Source organism: Acinonyx jubatus, chromosome D3 (assembly GCF_027475565.1).
Source record: "Acinonyx jubatus isolate Ajub_Pintada_27869175 chromosome D3, VMU_Ajub_asm_v1.0, whole genome shotgun sequence".
NCBI classification, from domain to species: Eukaryota; Metazoa; Chordata; class Mammalia; order Carnivora; family Felidae; genus Acinonyx; species Acinonyx jubatus.
This window is the reverse complement of record NC_069392.1, coordinates 37,816,034-37,833,607: the sequence shown is the minus strand read 5'-3', so window position 1 is coordinate 37,833,607 and position 17,574 is coordinate 37,816,034. Positions and strand designations below refer to the sequence as shown.

The 17,574-nt window shown below is 41.6% G+C and overlaps 1 protein-coding gene across 4 annotated transcripts in view; it reads right to left on the bottom strand.

Moving 5' to 3' along the window:
• Window positions 1-1,685: 1,685 nt before the first annotated feature.
• AKAIN1 (A-kinase anchor inhibitor 1) overlaps window positions 1,686-17,574 on the bottom strand; it is a 95,211-nt gene continuing 79,322 nt past the window's right edge. For 3 of the 4 annotated variants that reach the window (XR_008291635.1, XR_008291636.1, XR_008291634.1), the window contains exon 3: window positions 6,356-6,494. Coding sequence is in view for 1 of the 4 variants with exons in the window: in XM_015086533.3 (XP_014942019.1) it covers window positions 6,301-6,494 (194 nt within the window). In the remaining 3 variants the exon portion in view is untranslated. Of the gene's footprint in view, window positions 6,495-17,574 lie in introns of all 4 variants that reach the window. The other variant, XM_015086533.3, reaches the window with a different exon arrangement.

Sequence of the window (17,574 nt, the reverse complement as noted above, 5' to 3'; positions counted from 1 at the left end):
GTTAAATCCCAGTTCCTTAGCTTCATAAGGTTTGTGGCCTGGCAATGGTCTCTCGACCACTTTCCCCTAGCAGAGCAGGCTCTGATGCCTGTGTATTTGGTGTCTATCTGGATCCAATGGTTATACGTTAGCCATCTCAGAAAACAGAACTGAGATAAACCACTCTGAAGACAACCAGGATATCCGTAATAAAATTAAAATACACAACACATCTGATATCTTAACCAACTCACGGTCTATTACTCTGGGGGTTTGTTCTGAAAGACGCCAGCTACTGCTCACTATCTGCTGGGAGCAGATTGTCTCTGCAGAAAGGCTGGTCCAATTTTCCTGCAACAGAACAGAAGCCGTTAAGTAACCTCAGTTTTCTTTGATACGAAACAGCCGTAATACCACTGTCTTAAGTCTGGTTCCCTGAGAAGTAGACCCTGAAACAACAATTTGAGTGAAAGGAGTTCATTTTGGATCTTACCCTAGGAAGCCCCCGTGGGAAGGAAGATGGTGGAGAAAGAGAGAGAAGGCAAGGGCTGTGCACACCTGGGACTCATCAGGCTGGCAACCACGAGGAGACTGCGCGAGTTGGACCACCTGAGGGGCGGTGGGCTGGGCTACATATGCACCAGCTCCCAGCTATCATCATAAGAGGGCTGCTGGGGTGGGGGGGCAGTGGATCCCCCATACCTCCAGCTGCCCCTGCGTGGACTGAGCACACAGCTATAGCCAGCCAGAAAAAGCCCACACGCAAAGAGTGACGGCGATTTGCACTAAGAAGTCATCTGTGCACAGGGAAATGGCAAATGCTGAGAGCGTTATGGATGGCCACCACCAGCGTCAGCTAGACACGTATCTCAATTAGTGGAGCATGCAAGAACCTGGATTCTTAGGCACAAGTGTAAGACATGTAGGAAAAGCACTGGTTAATCGGTTAAGTAGAAATCAGGTAGGCATCTGTTCACAATAGCAACTTGCTTTAAAAAGAGACAACCAGGGGCACCTGAGGGTGGCTCAGTAGGCCAAGCATCTGACTTCGGCTCAGGGCGTCATCTCACAGTTTGTGAGTTCGAGCCCCGCATTGGGCTCTCTACTGTCAGCGGGGAGCCCGCTTCAGATCTGTCTCCCTTTCTCTCTCCGCCCCTCCGCAGCTCGCGCTTTCTCTCTGCCTCAAAAATAAGTAAAAACATCAAAAAAAAAATTTTAGGGGCACCTAGGTGGCTCAGTCGGTTAAGTGTCCGACTTCGGCTCAGGTCATGATCTCATAGTTCGTAGGTTCAAGTCCCATGTCGGGCTCTGTGCTGACAGCTCAGAGCCTGGAGCCTGGTTCCGATTCTGTGTCTCCCTCTCTCTCTGTTCCTCCCCTGCTCTCACTCTCTCAAAAATAAATAAAGATTAAAAATTTTTTTTTAATTTTTTTAAAATAAAAATTGAAAAACGCCATAGGAATAAAGCTATTCTTTTCTTCATTTTATTACTTAGACTGTGGGACATCTATGTGGCCTATGTCTAATGATTAAAGGAATTACTTTTCTCAATAGTAAGATCACCCTGGGTCTTCACAAGCTGCTAGAATCTTCCTGTTTAGCTTCAGTGGAAGAATGACCCGATAGTGGTCATGTATGGCATTAAGGAATTTCAATAGATGATAAATAGATAATGATGGATATGAGATAAGCAATGTATATACTATATATATATATATATATATATATATCACTTATTTTTTTTATTTAATGAAAGAAAAAGAACCTAAATGAAACTAAAGGTATTGTTAACTTCAAATACATCTTTATCATAATATATTATTTTCTAATACATTCCTCTAAGGTTAAGAAAAGGAATTATAAAATCAATTAAGAATTTTGTAGCATTGGGTTTTTAACTAGATCATTCAACTTAAGATCAGATCAATTCTCTTTTCTCTGACAGACGAAGTCATTAGTATGATGTCATTTCCCTTGTCCCACCTCACGATTTTTGTTATATTTTCATACTGTCAAGATCTAACAATTTACGGTCTTTTCTATGGCCCGAATTTCACAACTGTGCAATATTTACTTGATATTTAAGTGAAGGCACTGCTCCTCACCCTTTCCTGTAGTAAAGTGACATTGCTAAACTCTATTTTATCTTTTAGTTTGACAAAGTTCGTGGCCAGTTTTTTCAAGAAGGGCCCTTGAGCACCAGGAAACTTTAAGACAGACGGCTGGAGAGGTGCCTGGGTGGCTCAGTCAGTTGAACATCTGACTCTTGATCCCAGGGTCATGGGATTGTGCCCTGTGTCAGACTCTGCACGGAGTGTGGAGCCTGCTTGGGATTCTCTTTTTCTCTCCCTTTGCCCCTCTCCCCAACTCACGTGTGTGCATTCACTCTCTCTCTCAAATTAAAACCAAACAAAACAGATGTGTTTGTTTATCTGTTCTTGCCTTTATTCTTGAGTGACATCTTGGCTAGGAATAATACCCTTACTTCATACTTTCCTTTTCAGATCTACCTTGTAGCCTTTTCTTCCTTAAGTTATTGAATATTGCTCTGAATATTTCATGTCGAAATGTCAAGGATTTTTCTCTTACTCTCAAAGTACTGATAGTGAACATTTTGCATCCATTTTCCTAGAATATGATGAGGGGATTATTTTGATTATGCGTGTTCTTTTTCTTTCTTTCTTCATTTCTTTAAGGTAAGGGTGTCCCTTCTTTGTGAGAGAAACACCTTCTCCTATTTTTCCCGTTTCCTCCTAAGAGCCATTTCCTCTACACCATGGTCAATGAACTACAAAGTCACCCACGGCATTCGTCTCTCTCCTCAAGTGGGGCAGGATTCCGTGGACTCACCACGGTGGCTCTGAGGAGTAAAGTGAAGTCACCATGGTCTAGGGTGGTCTATTTTGTTCCCCCTGAAGTTTCCTTTTTCTTTCCCTAGCCACCACTTTTTGATGCTAATGGCATTGAACTTTTTCTATTGATGACGATTTTTGGGGCCCTTTACTATGTTTGTTACATTTCTGGCTAGAAAGGTATTCTAAAAGGGAATTTTAGTCTTTGATCTTAACATAGATGTCTGCCGAATTTATATTTCTTAAGCTCCCTAGCTAATTCATATGCTCCCCGTGGTCAGGATCAGTGGTTCATGTACGCCTGTGCCCAACAGTACCTACTATTCCTCACTTAGGACATGCTTAACCTCTCTGAGACTCAGTGTGACTTTATCTGCAAAAGGAGAATGAGATCTTCCCAGAGGCAACGTATTGCAAGGTTGTGGCAATGAGAAAAATGAATGAATGTGCACTAATATATTTCAGAACACTTTCTCACATTCAAGAGAAAAGATATTGTGGTTTCCACATTCTCCTTACGTGAACTGAAGAATTTGCTCAAGTGTTTAGTTGTTGACCTTTTGGGGTACAATAGTAGTTATAATAGTTACCAGATTTCTCAGAGACTTTATTCTCTATTGTATTTTATTGGATTGGCTGTTACAGTGGATAAATTCAAATTTTCCTTCTTTTAACATTTTTTTTTCACAAAGACCTTAACACCTTGAAAATAGATATTCATTCCTGATTGGCATAAATAACAATGTTTATTTTTAAATGGTCCATTCATTTTTTTGTAACCTGAAATAAGATAATACACCATACGAGAATACAAAGCAGCTCAAAAAGAGAGAGAAGAAAAATAAAGCCCAGGAAGCAGTATGTTTTTTTTGTATCTATTTATACTGTTCACACTGCATAGATTAATACAGAAAAGCCACATAAAAGGACTTTTCTCTTTGGTCCACTCCAGAGACAGGCAAAGTAAAAGATGAACGGCTGATCACACAGAGCTGGGAGGCCCATGTATGCTTTATCATGTCGTAAACCAAGAAGATAAAATTCCCAAAACCAAAAGCGGTGTGCTGGTTTATGACAACAAGCAAGTGGAAGCCCACCTTAATCCTATGCCACATGAGGATCCATAGGCTCCTTTCAAAGACAATAACTTTATACTGACAGATCGGCAAGAGTTTGACAGATGGGTTTATTTTTACGGCTGAGCTTTCTTAGGATTCTGCCAATACAGCACCGATCTACTGAGGGCAGCGATTAACTTTGTTTTCTTCTTCCAAGAATTCATCGATATCTCTGTTCCTCCTTGTAGATGTTCCATGTCAGAAAGATAATGAAAGACATTCAACTCTCCGGATCCACTCACCTTCACTTCCTGAGATCAAAGGGTCACTTCTTACCACTGGTCCTTTTCTGCCCAAGCCTCAGGAACCACCACCCCACAGACTTACAGTAAAGGCCCATGGAAGGAGCACTCTCAGGGTCATGACATCTAGGGGTTTGGTAATCTTACGGTGCCTCATGGTCCCATATGAATGTGAGGTCCACAGATGAAATGAGCCAAACAGTAGGGTGTAGGACACTTGGCTTACAATGACAACATATTTCAAAGCTGGGTATGTTTTATTTACAAATAATATTTAGATACAGAGTTTAATCAGATGTTCTCAAAGATCCCCACTGGGTTAGCACAGACACACCAGAGAGGAAAGATGATACATTTCTGTGTTTCTGCCACACGATAATGACAGCGAGGTCCAGGGGTGGTTATACCCAGACATCTCAGTAGACATGGTGCCAGATCACTTGCAAACTACAAGCATTGGGTTTATTTTTTTATTACAGATCCTTCCGAATAATTTCCCTTAATACCTTCATTCCCATTAAGTACACTGTACAATTATATATCAATTATATGACTTCAGATCAACTTAAACTCATTCTTCAATTGTCATGAGTTCATGACACAAAAAATATTTATGAATAAATCACATTTACATTTTAACCCCCTCTGCTCCCTCTCATCGCCATTCTCCCTGTGAATTTATTCCATCTGTGCATCATACGAGATAACCCAACAGTTGATAAGAGATTGTTTTCATTCATTTACTACCATCAGTAGTCTCCATTCTGGAAAGTGTAGCATACTGGAATTCTCTAAGTAGATCTTAATATCAGTCATACCATATATGCTAATACTGGCTTTTTAAAAAACTATTAAACGTAGACATCGATATTCTAAAGCCAAAGGATTTTTTACTAAAGGTCAAATTCTCTCTCTGTCCTCAGTAGCACCAACTCAGTAACTGTGGTGAAACCCAGACTATGGGGTTCTAATGACTTCAGAAATATGTGCATTATCCACATGGGAGTGGAGAAGTCATACTATGGCAATGAAGATAGCTTTTTTCATACACATGTAGATCTCTATACTACATTGCTCAAAACAGTTACTTTATTGTTCCCACTGTATTGTCATGCTTCAGAGAGCTGAAAAATGCTTTTCCCATTTGCAGGGTTATTTATTCCTGATGTGCATGATTTTTATAACTCAAAAATGTAATTTTAATTTGTGGAGGGGAAAAGAAAGGCTCCCACTAGTAAGGTACTATTGCAAATGTGTAGCCCGATGACAACATAGTATTTATAAAGCCCCACAGCTCCTTCCAAGGACACTGCACCCCATAATCAGACCCTAGTGTATCCCCAGCATGGAACCTGTGGGTCTAGTGGCTCTTCACGGGGCTGCTAAAAACAGTCATGGGCAAGGCATGCATATAGATCTATCACTTGTCTTATTTTGACATGGAAAAAGAAATCTGTATTTCCCAAGGATTTCTGCACAGAGGGCAAACATCCTGTATGAAACACTGGAGAGAACTGAGACCAAAAAACTGAGTTCTTGAAAAGTTAAACTCCTCCTTTTTAAAAAGTAATATAAATATATGCCTTGTAAGACCTGAGGGACTAAGCCATAAAATTTGCCTTTGCTCAATTTGATCTGAGACCTGAACTCAGTGAAGCCTTTAATTCCATATTTGAAGGTGACAAACTCCATTCCTTCACTTCCCCAGCATATCTTTTTAAAATATTATAAAGGACACAGTACTTTTCAGCAAAAAGGATTGCTGGTTAGATTCACAGAAAGATGCATCAAGGGCGAAAGTAAACAAACAAGACAGAATCTTTAGGAAAAAAAAGAACCTTAAAAATAAATTGTGTTGCAAAACTACTTTTGCAATTACAGTGTTGTATTTGGCCCCGCTATGTTTCAGAGGCACTGCCTTAATATAAACAGAATCTTCTAATGCACTTTTTCAAAACAGTGCTTCTCAGCCAAGGACTAGCGCGAATTCATTCTACTGCTAGGTGCTGATGACACTTTGGTTTGCTTTACTGGCAACGTTTTGGCAACGCATCCTATACTAAGAGGAAGGCTGGTAACCAGGCATATGACAAGAGCCAGATCCACTGTGTTACTTCTTTTCGTGCTTCTTGGTTAACTCCCCCACGCCCAGCTGGAAGTTGCCCTGGTTGTCACCAGTTCTGTCTTCCCTCTGCCGGCTCTCCTGGGACACTTGCTGAACAGCTTGCAGGATGGCATTCTGCACGATCTGTTTGCTGGCTTTCTGCAGCTTCACCTCTTCAGGCTCATTTCCAGGTTTCTCACCTAGCAAAGAGTATGGAAGGGAGGTAAAAAGAACAAAATTAATTTCAGGAGCTGTTATAGGAAGGGGCATGCAGGAAAGGTGAGACCATTGGACTTCAAGCTGTAGTACAAAGCTGTAATCATCAAGACAGTCCGGTACTGGCACAAAAACAGACACTCAGATCAGTGGAACAGAATAGAGAACCCAGAAATGGACCCACAAACCTATGGACAACTAATGTCTGACAAAGCAGGAAAGAATATCCAATGGAATAAAGACAGTCTCTTCAGCAAGTGGTGCTGGGAACACTGGACAGCGACATGCACAAGAATGAACCTGGACCACTTTCTTCCACCACACACAAAAATAAACTCAAAATGGATGAAAGACCTAAACATAAGGCAGGAAGCCATCAAAATCCTCGAGGAGAAAGCAGGCAAAAACCTCTTTGATGTTGGCCGCAGCAACTTCTTACTCAACACATCTCTGGAGGCAAGGGAAACAAAAGCAAAAATGAACTATTGGGAAAGGTCAAAATAAAAAGCTCTGCACAGTGAAGGAAACAATCAGCAAACTGAAAGGCAGCCAACGGAATAGGAGAAGATATTGGCAAACGACGTATCAGATAAAGGGTTATCCAAAATCTATCAAGAACTTATCAAACTCAATACCCAAAAGCCAAATAACCCAGTGAAGAAATGGGCAAAAGAAAGACACAAATAGATACTTCTTCAACGAAGACATCCAGATGGCCAACCGACACATGAAAAAAATGCTCAACATCACTCATCATCATGGAAATACAAATCAAAACCCCAATGAGACCTCACACCTGTCAGAATGGCTAACATTAACAACTCAGACAACAACAGATGTTGGCGAGGATGTGGAGAAAGAGGATCTCTGTTGCACTGTTGGCGGGAATGCAAGCTGGTGCAGCCACTCTGGAAAACAATATGGAGGTTCCTCAGAAAATGAAAAATAGAACTACCCTAGGGCCCAGCAATTGCACTACTAGGCATTTATCCACGGGATACAGGTGTGCTGTTTCGAAGGGACACATGAACCCCAATGTTTATAGCAGCACTATCAACAATAGCCAACATATGGAAAGAGCCCAAATGTCCATCGATGGATGAATGGATAAAGAAGATGTGGTATATATATATATATATATATATATATATATATATATATATACATACACATACACACACACACACACACACACACACACACACAATGGAGTATTACTCAGCAATCAAAAAGAATAAATCTTGCCATTTGCAACTACGTGGATGGAACTAGAGGGTATTATGAGGACTTTAAGAGACAAAACACATGAACATAAGGGAAGGGAAGCAAAAATAATATAAAAACAGGGAGGGGGACAAAACAGAAGGACTCTTAAATATGGAGAACAAACAGAGGGTTACTGGAGGGGGTGTGGTGGGGGGATGGGCTAAATGGGTAAGGGGCACTAAGGAATCTACTCCTGAAATCACCGTTGCACTATATGCTAGCTAACTTGGATGTAAATTTAAAAAATAAATTAATAAAAATAAATAAATAAAATAAAGTATGGAGAATTAAAAAAAAATAAAATAAATTAAATAAATTTAAAAAAAAGAAAAGAAAGAAAGATGAGACCATAACGAGGTGCGAGAGTGGCCCAGTTAATTGTGAGGAGCCCTGTACGGACATACTGCTACTGTCTCCCTTTTGAACAGGATCTCCATTTGTTTGCCCCACTCATGAGTCCAATGTATGTTCTCACCATCCCAGAATGCTCTGCTGCTGGCAGTTGTCATGAGAATATAGTTGTGGCCGATGAGAACCCGCGGGAAAGTTTATGGAAAGGGACAGACTCATGCCCCTTTTGGCCTTTGACACTTACTCCTTCTTCCTATGCAGGACGCAGACATAATGCCTTTAGGTACCACGGGCAACTTCCAATAAGCAAGGAGATGGAAGCCAACATTCTGGCCATGGCTGAGGGAAGAAAAGGAGTCTAGTTTTGAAAGCATTATTCAGCATCCACACCAGCCCTGGACCTTGTACTTCCGGACTTCTTCGTATGTGAGATGAATAAACACTTCTCTGTTGAATCCGCTATTAGTCAGGTTTTATGTTACTTGCGACCAAATGTATGCCTAGTAGACTTAATTTCACTGGGGCTGGAGAATAGATTATTACTGAATCTATAATAGGTTCAACCCTGCTCCTCTAATAGCCTCCCGAGGAATGAGGTCATTTATGTATCAGAATCTGTCCTCCATGTTCTAGAACAGGGGTTGGCAAACTTGTTCAATAGGACCAGATGGGAAATATTTTAGATTTATAGGCCATACCATCTCTGCGACTACTACTCAGCTCTGCTTTCTGTAGCATTAAATCAGCTCTAGACAATGTATAAATGAACGCACATGGTTTTGTTTCAATAACTCGTTACTTACGAAAAGTAGGCTGCAGGCCAGATTTGGCCCACAGGCCATGGTTTGCCAACCCCTGGTCTAGTTAGTGAGAATTTTCTAATTATAAGGCAGGCAGTCTACCCATCATTGATGCTTCCCCTTCATCCTTAGTTAAAAGCAATACAAAACCTTGATTTTATTTGGGCAGCTGTGTAACTGGGCATGGCGAAGTTCTGACCAATGAAGTGAAAGTTCATTTAGTAAAAATTCTAAAAAAGGTCTTTAAAAGGAAATAGGCAGATAAAGGCCCTTTGCCCTCCCCTCATCCCACTGCCTGCAACTCTGACACACTGGCTATCACCACAGGGGTTTTTGCTAACCATGAGGGAATCTTCAGAATGGAAACCATTTTCAGGGATTTGCAAAGACAAAGTTAGAAGGAGCCTGAACACCCAATGACCAAGAGCCACATATCATCCCTTGCCTGCCCATCTCCAGGCCCCCTTCATGTTAGAAAAAAATATATGTATCTTATTTGAATCACTGTTATCTTGAACTTTCTTTTATTATGCAGCAAATGTATTACTAACTCACGCATGGCAGAATGATCATGAATCGAACATTTGACTAAAGTGCAATCGTGAGAATTTTTAATTCCACCTGCTTATATTTAGAGTGATAAATAGAATGGGCATCATTCCTCATTCAAAATCATCATTTCAGATGTTTCCTGTATTCGCATATGCTGCTGCCATGAAAATGGACTGAAAACTGGGGGGGGGGGGGGGGGGGCGTTCACCAGGATTGATTCATTAACAACAGAATTGATACACCCAGGAAAAGGATGTCACATACGAGAATACAGAGTCATTCCGGAAGACCAAGCAGCTCTTATCCCTTGAGACAGATAGTTGTCACTTATTCAGCAGCATTTGTGTCACTAGCACTATTTCCTGAGGGATTTAGAGTCTAGTAAACAAGGTAAGATGAATCTATTCAAAACAAAGGGACAATCCTCACCTCCGTCCCCTCAAAACAAACAAACAAAAACCCAGAATAAAATGAGAAATCTACACCAGACTAAGCAGAGAAGGCATCAAATGCTACAATGTGTGCGACATGACACTTACGCAGCACCCCCGTCTGGCTCCTGAGTACTTAGTGGCCACCATTGTGTATTGGTTAGGGCATAGACTCGGCCTTTGTAACAAAGACACTCAAAAATGCACGAGAAAACTCACACAAGAAAGATATTTATTGCTCTCTCGTGCATCAGTCCAGAGGTACTCCAATGTGTAGGCGGCTCTGCTCCACCAGGTTATCTAAGGGGTCAACATCCTTCTATCTTCCTGCTCTGCCGTTTCCTACTATATTGACCTCATCTGCATGAGTAGAGCTGGTTAACCAACATCCCATCTGGGACTGGAAGATAGCCAAAGAGAAAATGGAGGTTGATAAAGATGATTTCCTTTAACAAAATTTGTTTAATGTTTATTCATTTTTGAAAGAGAGAGAGAGAGAGAGAGAGAGAGAGCATGAGCAGGGAGGGGCAGAAAGAAGGAGACACAGAATCCAAAGCAAGCTCCAGGCTCTGAGCTGTTAGCACAGAGCCCGACACTGGGCTCAAACCCACGAACTGAGAGATCATGACCTGAGCCAAAGTCGGACGCTCAACTGACTGAGACACCCAGGTGCCCCAAGATGATTTCCTTTAAAAGAATAATCATATAAGTTGCAAACATCACTCTGCTCACATGTCACTGGGGGAAACTGAGTCACACGGCCACACCTAGCCACATGGGAGGCTAGGTAGGAAATATAGGTGCAAACTGGGCAGCCATACGCCATACTGAAACTCAGGGACGTTCTAATGCTAAAACAAAGAGGCAATTACAGGTTTTTGAAGTTACTTCTGTGTAATGGCCAAGGCTAATTCGAAAAGGAAGAGTACATATTTATGGCAAGTCAAATATGATACGCAGCTCTGTCCACTGTCACTACAGAGCATAAATGTGTAGACAAACAGAATAGTTTAAAAGGTTCATGTTGGCTCCTGGAAAGAGTTTCTTAGCCAAACTACATATGTGCTAACTCTAAAACGTCCCTGCTATACAGCTTTTCTTCTGTCTTTGGATGGCAGAAGGGGGAATGTAAGGATAAGAGTAAGTTGATTCCTTAATAGGAGAGAGAGAGAGAGAGAGAGAGAGAGAGAGATTCTACCCTAAATTTAGCTGCAACGTAATATCTGAGCTAAATCATCACATCTTCTTCTATCCATTATGAAGATAAATTGATTAAAAAGTCAAAGGCAGCCCATGCCGTGTTGTGTCTAGAGTATCCCTTTGGTGACCTGCAAGGTTGGTGACCCTCGTGGCCCTCATCACCACTTTGCTCTGGGTCATGAATATCTGTAGTGAAGAGTATGGGACAAAGTGGCAACTAGCTGGAACGGGAAAAGTGGGGAACAAAAATGAGGCTAAAAGCCATGCAGAGCACTTAGACAATAACAGCAAAATTTAAAAAAAAAAATTATATAAAGCACCCAAAAGACCCCAAATAGCCAAAATAATCCTGAGAAAGAAAAAGCAAGACGCATCACACTTCCTGATTTCAAGCTATATTATAAAGCTACAATGATCAAAACAGTATGGTACTGGCACCAAAACAGACATACAGACCAATGGCACAGATTGCGGGCCAAGAAATAAACCCACGTATGTATGGTCAACTAATATCGGACAGGGGAGCAAAGAATATTCAATACTTTTCAGGAGAAAAGCCAGTATGTTCAATAAATGGTGCTGGAGAAATTGGATACTTACATGTAAAAATGAAACTCTCTTATACTAGTCACAAAAATTAACTCAAAATGGATTAAAGACTTGAAGACCTGAAACCATAAAACTCCTAAAAGAAAATATGAAAAAAAACTCCTTGGAATGAATCTCGGCAACAAGTTTGGGGATAAGGCACCTAAAACACAAGCAACAAAATTAAAAACAAATGGGACTACCTCAAACAAAAAAGCTTCTACACAACAAAAAGAATGATCAATAAATGAAAAGGCAGGGGCACCTGGGTGGCTCAGTCAGTTAAGCTTCCAACTTTTAATTTGGGCTCAGGTCATGATCTCATGGTTCATGAGTTCGAGCCCTGCATCAGGCTCTGTGCTGACAGTGTGGAGCCTTCATGGGATTCTCTCTCCCTCTCTCTTTGCCCCTCCCCTGCTCTCTCCCTCTCGCTCATAAAATAAATAAATAAACATTTAATATAATTTTTAAAGTGAAAAACATTTTTTAAAAAGGCATTCTACAAAAAGGGAAGAAAATATTTGCAAATAATATATCTGAAAAAGTTACTATCCAAAATACATTTTAAAAAAACACAACTCTGTAACAACAAAAAATAATCCAATTAAAATGGGCAAAGGACCTAAATAGACATTTTTCCAAAGAAGATATACAAATGGTCAACAGCTACATGAAAAGGTGCTCGTTAGTAATCATTAGGGAAGTAGGAATTAAAAATACAATGAGATATCACCTCATATCTGTTAGAATAGTGAGCATCAAAAAGCTAAGAGACAAATGCTGGTGAGGATGTTGAGAAAAGGGAGCCCCTGTGCACAGTTGGTGGGAATGTAAATCGGTGCACCCACTATAGAAAACAGTATGAAGGTTACTCCAAATATTGAAAATAGGGGGCGCTGGGTGGCTCGGTCAGTTAAGCATCTGATTTTTTATTTCGGCTGAGGTCATGATCTCCCAGTTCGAAAGTTTGAGTCCCACATAAGGCTCTGTTCTCACAGTGCAGAGCCCGCTTGGGATTTTCTATCCCTCTTTCTCTGCCTCTCCCCCACTCATGCTTGCTTGCTCTCTCTCTCTCTCTCTCTCTCCCTCTCTCAAAATAAATAAATAAACTTAAAAAAACTAAAAATAGAATTATCCTATGATCCAACAACTCCATTTCTGGGTATTTCTCCAAAAGAAACAAAATCACTATCTTGAAAGATATCTGGACCCCCATGTTCATTGCGGCAGAATTTATATTAGCCAAGACATGGAAACAACTTAAGTCTCCATCAACAGATGAACTGGATAAAGAAAATGTAGGGTATATATATACAGTATACGAAACAGAAATACCCTGCCATTTGTGACAACATAGACGTGAGGGCATTGTACTAAGTGAACTAAGTTAGAGAAAGACAAATACTGTATGATCTCACTTAAATGTGGAATGGAAAGAAAGAAAGAAAGAAAGAAAGAAAGAAAGAAAGAAAGAAAGGAAAGAAAGAAAAGAAAGAAAAAAGAAAGAGAAAGAAAGGAAGAAGAAAGACCAAACTTGTAGGGAAAAGATCAGAATTGTGGTTACCAGAGGTGGGGGAAAGAGGATAGGGGTGTTGGAGGAAGGGGGTTGAAAGGAACAAACTTCCACTTCAAAGACAATTAAGTAAATAGAAAACAGTTTTTTCTTTTATTTCCTTGCATCTATATGAGATGATGGATGGTAATTACTTCACAATACATGGAAGTCAAGTCATTGTCCTGTACACCTTCAACCTTTACAGTGACCTATGTCAATTCTATCTCAATAAAACTGAAAGAAAAGAAGGAGTTAGGGAAACCACAGGTGTGTACCATGTGGTAGGCTCTTTGGCGCGCAAGGAAAGATACTCTTCTGTTACCTTAAGTTTGGAGGTCTCTTGGGGAGTGTGATTACTATTGGGATACACGCGTCCTAACCAGACATCATGAAAATTTTTGGCTGAGTCTCACATTACAATTCAGAAATTGGAATCATCCAGTATATCTCTAGTAACTGGACTATCTAGATCATTCTCTGCCATTAGATAGTTTCAACTCTCCCTCAGCTGCTTCCAGCCAACAGCTCTCCTTTTCTTCTGGAGTCTCCCTGACTTCATGGCATTTACTTACCCCTGTTTCTGCTTATTCATCACTACTTGTAGGGCTTCATGATTTTACATGCTGCCTTCTTTCTGAGGGCATTTTAGCTAAAGTTCTACTTCTATCTGTAACTGCCTGATTCTTCACATATCTTCAGTTGAAGTTCCTGAGAAAGATACTGAAAGACTCAGCCTACTACAGTATCCCTGAAAACAAGGACTTTCATGCGAGGCCACCTCCTCCTAGGCCAGCCATTGATCAAATGCCCATGGCTCATTCTGGCCCCATCAGCTGTGGCCTCACAGTTTGGATCAGTGGTGAGAACACATCTGCATAGGAGGAAGGAACCACCTAGGCCCCCCATCTAGGTAAGGTGCCCAGGGCACAGCCCGCACTCACACGATTGGCTTCATCCGATGTAAAAACTGACTGGTGCATCTATGGAATCCACTGGAAAGGATGTGGCATTTGAGAACATCCTGGCAGAGACCCGTAATAAAAATGCAGCATGAAAAAGTGCCTTACAACCCCACAGAAGGCAGAACCAACCAGAGAAATCCTCAGAGTCTTGCCATTTACTTACATGCATTACATTTACTTGAAATTAATGAATCACCTACATGTTGTACATGGCCAATTGCCTAATTTTAAATGATGCAAATGTCCTCTATCCTAATTAGCATTTACAAAATCATTCGGGTATTTCACAAAAGATGATGAATCGATTTAATTAGCTTTAAACTCTAAATGCCCAATATAAATACACCCAAGTCAAGAATGTGATGTAACTAAATTTGTCTTCAGTGTCTTTCCACCTCAAATCATTACCCACCCACATGCACACACACACACATAGGCATCCCCATGGTCATGCATCCCTGTGACACCCAGCCCACTCCCTGAGGACCAGCCTTCCACAGATGACACTGAGCTCAGAAGCCCTCCTCTGCTCCTCAGTGGAAGGTGTCGGGAACTCGACGCAAGTGGCTAATAATTGGTCTTAATTCTGTATTTATATCCATTAAAACCATGCTTCTAAGGACCAGAGGAAGATCCTCCTGGTAAAAATTCACAGTTTTTTCTCTCTAACGACCTATGTGCGACTGGCCTCTATTACAGTAACCCTATTATATTCCAGTGGGGTTGTGTTTTAGAAAAGGTCAGTGTTCCCATTTCCAGGCAGAACCTGATTCGTGATTTTCCTTCGATCACCCGGACAGTGTGGCAGACGTTGTATCCATAAGCAGCGTCTCTATCTCTGGTCTTTTCTCACTAAGTATGCAAATTACAGAAGTCCCTGTCAGGGCAGGCTAGGGCTCCATCACCACAGCCTGCCCACACTCTCCAAAACGCACAGTGCCCTGATGGGGACCGTGGAGCCCATTTTTTATCTTCCCCTCCGATTGCTTGAGACTATAAAGACAGCATTATCATTCATCAATGACTAGCTTGTGGAACACAGAGAACAAGAACTAATTCGGGTCCCTTTATTAATGGAATGATAGTCTATTTTCCAGCTCTAAGTACAGGAATTTTCCATGAAGGACCAGATGTTAGCTCTCACTCATTTATGCCAACTGCTAACAAAGTTGTCCTGGCTGCCCTGCTTTACCACTGAGCAAGCCAAAGTTATATGACTTCCCAGCAATGGAAAGTCACAGCCTCTGGGTTTCCGGCTTGCTGCTAACACCCCAAACTGATGCTGCTTTCCTATGTACTCCAACCAAATCAGAAGGAACACTTTAGAGTTTCTAAAAGCTGGCGTTGAGATACAGAAGGCAAGACAGGTATTCGCAGGTACAGGACACTTCTAAGTCATATTTGAGTGATGCCCCACTATCTCCACCATCACCCACATTAAATCAAGAACAGGGCATTAAGAAACACCCCTGACTGTGCCTGCAGTGGCCAGGCCGGTCATTTTGTAACGTGGTGAGCTACTGCCATAAACTACACAGAGCTTTTTATTGAAATGTCCTATAGAAGATGATGAGATAGGGGCGCCTGGGTGGCTCAGTCAGTTGAGCCACCGACTTCGGCTCAGGTCACGATCTCACGGTTTGTGGGTCCGAGCCCCATGTCGGGCTCTGTGCGGACAGCTCAGAGCCTGGAGCCTGCTTCCGATTCTGTGTGTGTGTGTCTCTCTCTCTCTCTCTCTCTCTCTCTCTGCCCTTCCCCCACTCGTGCTCTGTCTCTCTCTCAGAAATAAATGAACATTTACAAAATTTTTTTTAAAAAGAAGATGATGAAATAAAGTTATTTATTGAATATCTGTATGCAGGGTCCTGTGAAAAGTAACAGAGGCCACTAGGCCAAAGCGTTTCATTCATGCATGCATTCATTCCTAAAAGAATTATGGAGCACTTCCTATATGGCAAACACTAGATTAGGGATAAGAGACTAAAATGGTGAGCAAAATAGTCATGGATCCTGCTTTACTGGAGTTTACAACATACTGGAAGAGTCAAGGGTTGATGAAACAATCAAACGGGTTTATAATTTTGCACTGGGGTACGTGCCATAAAGGGGCCCAGGGAGCCTACTGCAAGAGAAACTGATCTAGTCTGAGGTCAGGGAAGGATGCCCCAGGGAAGGGAAGTTTGGAGTTAACAAGGTATTCACCAATGAAAGGAAGGTAGCAGGAGCAGGAAGGGAAGAACATGTCAGGCAGGAAGATGGATGAAACCCAGGTGGAAATTCCCCCACGTGTGTGGAGCGGGGCCCTGTGGGGAACTGAAGGCAGCCTCGGTGTCCCGGTGCCCAGGGGGGAAAGGGGACACCAGAGACAATGCCTAGGAAAATGGGCCAGCCAGGTGCTACAGGTCATGGCAGGCTGGGAGGTGTTGGGCCACAGACAGGGTTTGGGGCAGGCCTAGAAATACAGACTGAATTTGGAAAGGCCACTGGGAAAAGAAAGAGAATTCTTTCCCTGGCCTCTGAGGGCAGGACAGACATGTGACTCACTGACTCAGTGTCCTAGAAAGCTTTTTACCTTGTAGAGCTACCTCATTATTTTAGAACATAATTTAGCTGATTACTGGGCTGCAATGTGTTATTTTTAGGAAAGCCATCAGGAACAGTGCCAATAAAACCTGAAAAGGAAAAGACAATTCTAAACTAGAAATCAAACTTGAGTAGGTCGGCCCAAACAAAGGTAAGTTTGGAAAAGAACAACAAACAGGGAGGGTCTCATTTACCAGCTCTCAACACCAGCTATCCACAGTAATTCGGAAAGTGTGATACTGATATAGGAATGGAAAAATTGGCCAATGAAATAGAATTAGAAGTCCAGCAACAGCCCTCCATATTTGAGGTTAGTTGATTTGTGAAAAATAGGACACCGTAGTACAATGAGGAAAAGACAGTATTTTCGGGCAATGGAGTGGAGCCCGGTAGTTATTCACGTGGAAACAATAAGGAGCTTTGGCTATCTCATACTATGCGTAAAAAAAATCAGTTCCAAGTGCACTTCATATCTGTACTTGAAATGTAAAACAATCTGGAGCACAGAGGCTGTTTAGGACAGTGAAGCTACACCATGTGACACCGTAATGGCAGAAACAAGTTATTCCACATTTGTCCAAAGCCAAGTCACGTATGACATCAAGAGTGAGCCCTAATGTAATCTATGAACCGTGGGGGATAATGATGCATTGGTCCAGGTTCAGCAATTGTAACAAACGCACTAACTGTGGTCCGGGATATTGATAATGGGGGAGGCTTTGGTGGGGTGCATATGGGAAATCTCTGCTCCTTCCCCTTAATTTTCCTGAGAACCT